Source organism: Mercenaria mercenaria, chromosome 7 (assembly GCF_021730395.1).
Source record: "Mercenaria mercenaria strain notata chromosome 7, MADL_Memer_1, whole genome shotgun sequence".
Taxonomy (NCBI): Eukaryota; Metazoa; Mollusca; class Bivalvia; order Venerida; family Veneridae; genus Mercenaria; species Mercenaria mercenaria.
In genome coordinates this window covers 52,320,393-52,330,555 of record NC_069367.1, presented here as the reverse complement: position 1 = coordinate 52,330,555, position 10,163 = coordinate 52,320,393, and the positions used below count along the sequence as shown (strand labels likewise).

At 33.4% G+C, this 10,163-nt stretch overlaps 1 protein-coding gene across 1 annotated transcript; it reads right to left on the bottom strand.

Annotated features, from left to right (window-relative positions):
* Positions 1 to 979: 979 nt before the first annotated feature.
* Positions 980 to 3,036, bottom strand: LOC123555831 (probable glutamate receptor). Its single transcript, XM_053547178.1, has 4 exons — positions 3,028 to 3,036; positions 2,611 to 2,743; positions 2,107 to 2,239; positions 980 to 1,339 (listed from the first exon to the last, which is right to left on the bottom strand). Exons 1-4 carry the CDS (start codon positions 3,034 to 3,036, stop codon positions 1,021 to 1,023), a joined length of 594 nt encoding a protein of 197 aa, XP_053403153.1. The 3' UTR covers positions 980 to 1,020.
* Positions 3,037 to 10,163: the final 7,127 nt, after the last annotated feature.

The window sequence follows — 10,163 nt, the reverse complement described above, 5'->3', positions numbered from 1 at the left end:
GAACCTCCAAAGATAACCCAACACGACAAAAATGAAATTGTTGCAGGCTCGGAATGCATACTACCATCCACGTCCTCTGGTCCCAAGTTGAGCAGATATCAATATTTGCACATGTAACAAATACCAAAACTACCCAATTAAGAGACATCCACAGATGTGTTCATAGGCTTTGTACATGGAACCTTCAATAATGCACAGAGTGAAATTCCATGAAAAGCGGCGTATGGTCCCCAGATAAAAAACATTGGGTTGCCTTAAACGATAAAAACTGGCAGAACTAAACAAACTGGAATTTAGAAAAAGTATCAGAGGTAATGGAGCCTGCATTTTACATACTAGTATCATCACATGACACAGACAATTAGGTCGGTGCGACATCAATTTTATCATGTTTTTAACAATAACACGGCGAATAGGTGGCACGTCCAGCAAAAAAAGTTATCTTTAATTAAGTTAGGAGTGTGCAGATGTCTAGTGAATTATTATATGCGCCTATTATTGAATTCAAAGTAAGTGAATTGTGTGGGAATTACGTGTAACTAAACTCTGTTATTTCATGTCGATTCAAACTATCTTTGCGTGTGTTTACCTGTTTGTACTGGGAAGCTGTGGGTTGTGTTTAGGATTGTTTTGCGTTTTTGGAACGTATTTTTACCTGTTGGATAGTCATCGTTGCGTTGAAATATAAACAAAATCCTTCTTTTGTCATTTTTCTAACATAAAGATGTTGCCATTTTATTAGACATGTATGAAATGTTATTGATATTAAATCTTATCATATGATAACAAAATATATATGTATAGAATCTCGCCCTCTGAAGGTAAGATCGACAATAAACACAGACACACTCCCTTTAACCCCGACACTTTTCAAGTTTCCTAAATGCTCAAGCAGGTGTTAGGCAAATATTAGATCTCTTATATATATATAATCAATAAGACAGATAATCATATTTATTTAACTGACGACCACTGAAGTAATAATGTAAATTGTTTTGATTTGTCGACGAAGCCGACCGTTCACATCCGTGTATTTTTCGTATTAATAATGAAACGATTATTTGCTGTTTTGTTTGACATTTCTTCAGTCTTCGTGTCACTCTTTTGTTCATTTCTTCTTTTCTGTAAAAACGACCAGTACTTTTGCAATATGATTTCAATCAGAAAGGCAACCATACCTAGGAAAATGCCTGTAAAGCAAACATAAAATGCACTTTGAACATCCATAAGAGAAATTGGTTTAGCCTCTGGTATCGAATCTCCAGCGCAGAAATTGGACTTTGGCCACCATTTTCGCTTCCATATTTGGAACAGTCCTATTTCATGTATTTTTATCATCCTGAAAGTAAATATTTTCATAAGCTTGTTGATATATAATACAACGATCTAATGGAACCCGTTTACATTAACAATTTTAAAAATATACTTTTGTGCAAAAATGAAAATATCTAAAGACCAGACTTTGTTAATCTTTTTATGAGAAATTTGGATTCCTCCTATTTAACAAAGCTTTGTTTCAAACAAGTAGTATAGACTTCTTACCTTTACTAAAGTCTTATTAAAACAAAAGTATAATATATATTACATTATTCTATATCTAGTTTATTTATCCAATCGTGAATGTTCATTTGCAACACGTGACCGTACAATATATTACAGTATTGGACGCACGTGCGTACAAAAAATCTGTATTTTTTCCATATTTGGACGGTTCAACACTCACATGTTAAACATACGATAAAGCCCGAAACGCGTGATAGTGTTTCGAATGTAAATCGGGTGATGCAGGCGCTCTATTTTCAGAGTTTGATTATGCGCATTGAAATCAGAATTATGAAAATACAGAAAAGGCAGAAATACAATATTCAGTGAATCATTTTATAATTTAAACTAAAGTAAAATTGATATAGAATAAAAAGCTTATTTAACATTGTTCTGTACAATATGAGATATATTTGGACTCGTTCCCAGCTGCCCGTCCAATATGGTTTTCTCAGCTGGGTACTCGTCCAAATATATCTCCATATTGTACAGGACTATGTTAAATAAACTAATAGTATACGTTGTGCGTGTGTGAAATCGTTTGTCAAGTTGGACGTGTCTTACTGTTTAGAGAACATTGCAGAATGCGGAGAGTTGTCCTTGAAACCAAACACGTAAATAAGTGGCATAAATTCTTCCTTGATGGACACAAGACTGCATTCTGATGCCATTGCTATCTCAATATAAGTTTTATCACCTAATTAAAATAAGAAAAACAAATGTAAAACAATGTGTATTTTAATGAAGAAATGGTTTTATTTGATAATGAAACATTGTTGACTTGCTTTCGTCTGTGTTACACATATGTTCTGATCGTGTCTGATATGGTTTTTAATACCTCCAACCTTTCTTCACACAGTTCATACCTATACTAGGTTGCTTCCCGTCTTTTACCGAAAGTACCAAGTTATTATAATGGATTTCACATATATACAAGGATGTAATCAAACATATCCAGTTTTAAGGCTATGCTGTTATCAATAAAAGGTTCAGGAGCGATTTCAGTGGTTACATAAATGTAATGCATCACTCCATATATTAAAAAAGTTGCGACATATTAATGCATACCTATCCATGCATACTTCCCTTCTTTCACTCTTTCAACATGAAAAGCTGGATTTGTGTGCAAAATTGTTGGATCAGATTTATTGAACTCTACATATGCTTCTCCTGTTGCTTTGAAAATCGGATTGAAAGAGTTCTGCAATAAAAGTAAGTTCAAACAATACAAACTAATAGCATTTCAATGTATCATTCAGAATATGTTTATATATATTTTGAACATATTGTAATATGTACTCTTACTTCTAAATGTGATATATAAATAGTAGACTGTTTGAGTCTGCTCATGAGAGAAATTAAAGTGTTCATACCCCTCAAACCCTATAGCACCGACTAAAACTTAAATCTACATTTATAGAAGGAACAAAACATCAAACAACAATAATCCAAATACAATAGTTTAAATACCTAGGAACTTTTTACAACTGCCATATGGCACTTTAAAACTGCTTCTGTTAGTTAAAATCTAAACAAAGATTCTTTGGAAGCAATGAAAGTAATCAGGCAAAATACTGTATATTAAATGAATATATGCCCGGGTTGGAAAGTTCTCGTTTTGCCGACTGCAGACGTTTCGCGAGCGAATGCCAAAGCCGAGTTTGTTTATCTTTATTTGACTACAATGACGTGTCTTGGTGAACATAGAAATTTACGCTGCTATATATTTTCAACGTCGCAAACTTTTCCAAAGTTATAACAAACTGTTCACGAGAGCTAGTGAATTGTGCAACAAGAGCTCCTTAGCTTGTTATAAGCATCATGCAATATAACAGTAAGTTTCGTACTGGAAATAATGACTCCCAAGCTGTTCCACCAAGCGTCCCCCATTTGTAAGTACCCTTTAATTCGTTCATTTCCTTCAGGGTATTGAAAGGCGGTTTTTCCTTGGTCACTGTTAGAAAGGCAACAAGATTTCCACAGTATGTGCCAACAATTATTATGCAGGTTAACCACCAACAACTGACTAACGTTCGACCGGATGTTGATTCTGGTAAATGCACACCACCTGTAAAATCAAAGTTGTTATAACCATCGATATCAACCCTGTTAAGTCTGAAAGTTTATTATTTTTGCAAAAAAAGGTAAACTACCTTTTTAATTATGAATACTTGTAGGTTTAAAGAGGTAACAAGTAATTTGTTCCCTTGAAGGGAAAACAAAATTTTATTTGTGGAACGCGATGTTTTAAAGTGGCCGAGAGAATACTGCTGACGACTCGTGGTACAGACATAAAAAATAAAGTTCAGTCACGTTTTATAAATTGTAGAGCGCCTTGATACGGCATCATCGTTCAGTGCCCATCTTCTTTAATACGACAGTAATAACATATGAACAGTTTTTATATATTGGTAGGAAGGTGTTACTAAGAATGCATTTAATGGCGATAAAAGTTGAACCAATGGTAATCACGTATTGTATTGATTAATTGTATGTGATATGACAGCGTCATTATGACGTTGGGCCGCTTTTGATGTATTTACGTTGCCTAAGAGATGACAAATAAATATTGAGAATGTCCAGAAATATGTGATTTTGACATTTGCATTTAAAATGTTCATATCTATTATACTTTCAAATATTAGCAAAATAAGGACCAGAAATAAAGAAGTGAGAGCACCTATCCGGAATATTTATTGAAGACCCCTCATACATATTAATTATAATACCACATACCTTGACATAACAAGGCTCCAAAGACATACCAGAAGGAACTATGCCATGTATGAAGACCACCATTTGCACGTCTGTTCTCAGCATGTTGAGATACATCATAGAATGGATTATACTTTTCAAGGAGAAAGGTTAAAATTGTCACTACCAATAAAGACGCCACTGTAAATAAAAAAAAATACATTGAGCATTATCCCAGATCCTTTCTTCTGCTTTTGAAATTAAAGGTTGCCAAGAAAATATAACTATAAAAGACATCTACATTCAGTCACTTGTATTACAGTTTGAATTCGTTTAACACAATGAAAATGCTTTTTATTTACCTTACTACTGCAGTATGTTCATCAGTATTATCTAAGTAAGATTAGGTTTTTATATTTTTCTTAAGGACGTATGCTAGGATTTGGGGCGAAAATTTTCCCAATAACAGAATTTCTTTAAACTTTGGATATCGAATGACAATCATCTAAGAAACAAAAAAAATGCAATAAAAATCATAGGTCACCGGTATCGAAAGAGAGTTATCTGCCCTTGAAAACGGCATTTCCCCCAAAAATGCCGTTTTCAAGGGCAGATAACTCTCTTTCGATACCGGTGACCTATGATTTTTATTGCATATTTTTGTTTCTTAGATGATTGTCATTCAATATTCAAAGTTTAAAGAAATTCTGTTATTGGGAAAATTTTCGCCCATCTCACATACAGGAAATTCTAGCGTACGCCTTTAAAGTTGAATTATTGCCTATAATATGTTTTGACGTGAAAGTTTGTAAATACATAATTATTAGGTATATGTTTATCAAAGGCAAAATAATAAAGGCTGAAATTTTCTTATAGCTTATTTTTATTCTATAGAAAAAATATTGTTTTTCGTTATCGTCATTCCTTATACTTTTGTACAAAATGATAAAAACACAAGTACTCTAATACCATGTGTCATATGACAACATGAAACCAACATCAGTAAATATAGAATGTACTAAAAAGTTATAGAAAATTAACAATTGCACACATGGACATTGTTGATTAAACACTTTTAAACATTTGTACCTATAGCCAGAAGAACTTCCCATTTGAAAGGATCTAATAATGTTCTCCATTTTGTAGCATTAACGTCAGGTTTCTTCACCAGCACCGTAGTATATTCGTAGTAATAAGGATAACTAAAATCCATCACCGGATCTCTCTCAGCTTGCACTGATATAGGTGCAGCCACGATATCAACTTCCTGTCAACAAAGCCTCAATAGATAATGAAAACAGATTCCTTGTTACAATGCATGGAAATTGGTAGTTTAATGTTTGAAGAAGAATACTGTAGAAATATCATTATGTTGACTGGCCTCATTTAGATACATTTTAATCAGATAGACGTTAATTGTTATGTAATACGTACATAGCAATGCTATAAACTTTGTCGCAAATTTGCAATCTCACATATTATTTTTGTCTAATTTCATCAATTTTTTCGCAATAAAACAGATCCAGGCCATAACACACAATATTTTCTAGTGTAATTGAATATCTTAATCTTTTTCTTTACCTATGAAGATATGCATAAAGTCCAGAAAATTAGTAAGAGGTTTAAACAAGCATAGCATAGATGGTTGGTTGGTTGGCTGTATTAGGTTTAACGCCGTTTTTCAACAGCATTTCTAAACAAGCTGAGATTATATAACGATGATACATAACTGTACACATAATACTCGTAGTACCCTTAAATGTTACATTACTTACTTTTATTCTGGAAACCATTCAAATAACAAGTGAACAGTTCGGCTAGGTCTAGGAAACTTTGAATGAGAAAATCAAAATATCTATTATAAAACTAACACAACTTTTGGATCGATTGGTGTCCAGACGTATACTTTATAAAACTGAAACAAACAAACACGCTCTGTTTGTATAATAAAATCTGTAGGAAGATCCTTTGGAAGCAAGATGCAACCAAGCAAAATAATAGCAGACCTGGTTTGACTGAGTCTGTTCATGAAAGGGAATGGGAAGTGCAATACTCCTCACGTCCCCTAGCACCGGCTTAAGCCGAACTCTATTACAAAAATGTATTGAATGGACTCCATGATCCCAAAGGACCCGAAAATATAACAACACTGAATCCAAATACGGGGAGACCTTTTATAGCCTCCAGACGGCACTTAAAAATTGCTGTTGTGATTGTTAATAAAATAATGTAAATAGTTCCTTTGGAAGCATAGAATGCGACCAAGTAAAATAATAGCAGGCCCGGTTTGACTGAGTATGTTCATGAGAGGTAATGAAAAGTGCAACACCCCTCACGTCCCCTAGCACCGGCTTAAGCCGAACTCTATTACAAATGTATTGAATTGACTTCATGATCCCAAGGGACCGGAAAACATAACAACACGGTACAAGGAGACTTTTTACAGCTGCCACACGGCACTTAAAAATTGCTGTTGTGATAGTTAATAAATCTGTAAGAAGATCCTTTGGAAGCAAAAATGCAACAAAGCAAAACAATAGTAGATCTAGACCCGGTTTGATTGAGTCCGTTCATGAGAGGTTATGGAAAGTGCAACACCCATCACATCCCCTAGCACCGGCTTAAGCGGGCAGCTATTACAATTTTTTTGAATGGACTCTATGATCCTAAAGGACTAGAATATATAACAACACTGAATCCAAATATAAAGCAAACCTCTCGCTGCAGTTGCCCGACAAGACCATTGAATGTTATATTTACTGAGTTGCTCATACCTCCCCATTTTCGATCCGCAGGTTCAGTCAAATTATATCTACGTATAATAAAAAAGATTTAAGCATCAACAAGTTGAACCTTGTTCTTGAAGTACTAGAGATTAAGATGTTGAAATAGAATTAAATACATTTTGTATTAGATTAAATTATGTGGAGAGCTCATGTGTTTATTTGAAATAATTCCAATAAAGGGAGATAATCTATCATTACTCATAAATTAATGCAAGTTTGTTTTCAATTTAACGAGCTATCAAACTCCAGCTATCAAGGAATAATATTTATGCAAACCTTTATGAGTTACTTCGTTTGTTTTATCGACCTGCTCTATGTTAAGGTTCATATGCCTAAGTTTAATGTTCGATTTGGGATACCCTTGATCAAGTAGACTAAGTTATAATTGCCAGAATTGAGCCGTTTGTCCATCATCATTCTGGGTTCGAAAGCTTGGCTGCTTTTGATTCAATATTATTTCATGTATGGTAGTTTCATTCTAAAAGCAAGCCATGCATACCAAAGTGTCCACGATCACTTGAACCATTTGAAATACAGAGTCGCTACATGACTTTATAAATGCCAGAATAATATTTACGTGAAATTCAACTTGTTTGCCAACTCTTTTAGCAGGTCCATGCAAAATCCTTCATAAATATAGTTGTTGTTCACTTTCCTCTTTATGACAAATGGCGAGTACTATAATATGAAAACAACAAGGAATATAAGCACTATGTATGGTATAAGAGAGGTTCTCACCACTTTTAGATTATCCGAGTACATTTTTACGATCATAAAACAATAAATTCTGAAAACCGTAGTTATATACCGCAATATAGATGTTTTTTTATAAAACGAATGCAATTACTTGGATGAAAATAGTTAAGCATTAATATATACTGAGTGTGTTAAACATGTAACTAAGGAGATACAATCGTTATAAGTGATGTAGAAGTTTTAAAATGTTCCATATACACAGTTTACAACGTATGTGCCAAAACTTGCAGATTTGCATCACTTACCTCGAGTGTAGATACGAGGAATGATCTCTTGTTATATCCGAATTTTGTATTCGGAAATATGTCCGTGTTAAGGACAATGTTACCGTTGATATCAGCATAGCCAACGGGACTGAACTGTCTGCCTTCCTCCTTCCAAAGTAAGGTGTCAATGTGATATCCCTGACATTTTCCAGTGGGATTCCAGGACCTGGCATTCTATAAATAAAATGTTATAAAGCATTCGCCGCAAAGTATTATACTTTCCCAGGCTGTAACTTTCTTTTCTGCTTCCTATTCCCATTTAAAGGATTTGCAGAAACATTAACGAGAATGATGGAGTAAAATGCTTTTTGTCCAGAACAAAAAATCGATAGGAAAAAAACTGACATTAGACACATTTTAGGGATCATTGTATGAAAAAATGCCAATTTATGTTACAAAATACTAGGTAATTGTAAAGCAATCTCCCGAAGAGCAATACTTATTTATAATAACCATATCAATTCAGAACTCCACAATAATTTAGGGAAAACATGTTTTATGTTCAAGTTATTGAAATGTCTTAATTCATTTGTTACATGAATATTTTCTGTTCAGATTCCAGTTAGATGAAATTAGTGTGTAATGTATGATTGAAAAGTATATTTTTTCTATTGACGATGAATATTATGTGAGATTTTATTATTAGGCCATTATTTCATTAGAAGAAAATGCATTATGCTTTTATTTCCGCAGGTCTGATGTGTTTTCACAACATCTTGTCCTGAAGATAGCTTTATTGTGCATTGTGTGATTTTACAGTAACTTGATAGGTCAATTTTTTTGTGAATTCACGGGTATTCATATTTCTTAGTACACATACCCACCATTGTATGATGATGTGTTAGGTTTAAAATTTCAGACATCTACCTCAAAGTTTAAGGTCGCACTTAGAGGTTAAAAGTTTTTGTTCGGTCTATAAATTTTGTATTTTATACACATGGGTGGATATTTAAATAAATTAGCACAACGTTCATCATGATTGTACAATGTGTGATATTTTAAGGATATATACACCTTTCGTCATGACAGGGCGACGTAATGCTAAATCATGTTAAACTAAAATGATAAGGTATGGTCAGTCATTTACAGATGGAATAATCAGGTATGTTAAATATTTCTTTTCGAGTCAACAACTTCAATATGCATGTTCTATTGTCACAGAGCCATTACTCACACAGCTCACAATTGTTTATCCTACATCATAGCGTGGACACCCGTAAGTTGTGTTTTATTTGACCTTAAATCATATAGCTGGCTAACACGTTTGTTGTGATTATTAAGCACCCATTTGAGTTTTATTGGGTGTTTCATGCATTACCATAATGTGTAAATAAATGTAATAAACATCACGTAATTATATCTTATTGACCATATAGAAGGTCTTTCAAGAAATATCTCTAATATTGAAAAATAGTTCGAATTTTAATCCAGATAAATCGTACAAATCTTTTCTTTATATGCCCCATGATGCGTAAATGATATGAATCATTATCATGAAATTAACTTAGTAGCAAAATATGCTGAACATCTGCATTTTTAAGGACACACTGAAAATTTAATTGACATTTTTGGACATTTTTGTTTTAATTCAGCAAAAGAAGCCATCATATTTTCCTTTATTAGATGCCCAAAACAACGACAACAACAGAAAAGGAAACAAAAAAGTAAAAATAATGAATCGAAAAGATCAAATATCTAACTTTTTAGTATAATAAACCGTAACATCTGTCATGTGTTGACAATAACAGCTTTCTGAAAAGAACAGCTAGGCCATACAATGTCATTTAGTCTAATAGTATGTGTTTCAGTACCATTAGCTTAGCATTTGATTTCCTTAATCTGCATAGTTATAATGTGGTTATCCAAGGCACGAGATGGAGCGTTGATTTGAGTTAAATAGCATTTTTGCAATCGACATTATATGGGTGATTTTCACCAGGTCAATATAACAGATTTTGACTGGCTGTCTTAGTCAACTAGCCAAATTATTCGTAATCAGTGCGAATAATGTTAAAACTGACGAGCTATTGACACATGAAATTGAAGAATGAAGCAGATGTTCAATCGTTGATAAAGGATACATTTTCTCAGAATAGAAATTCAATACTTGGCGCATCTT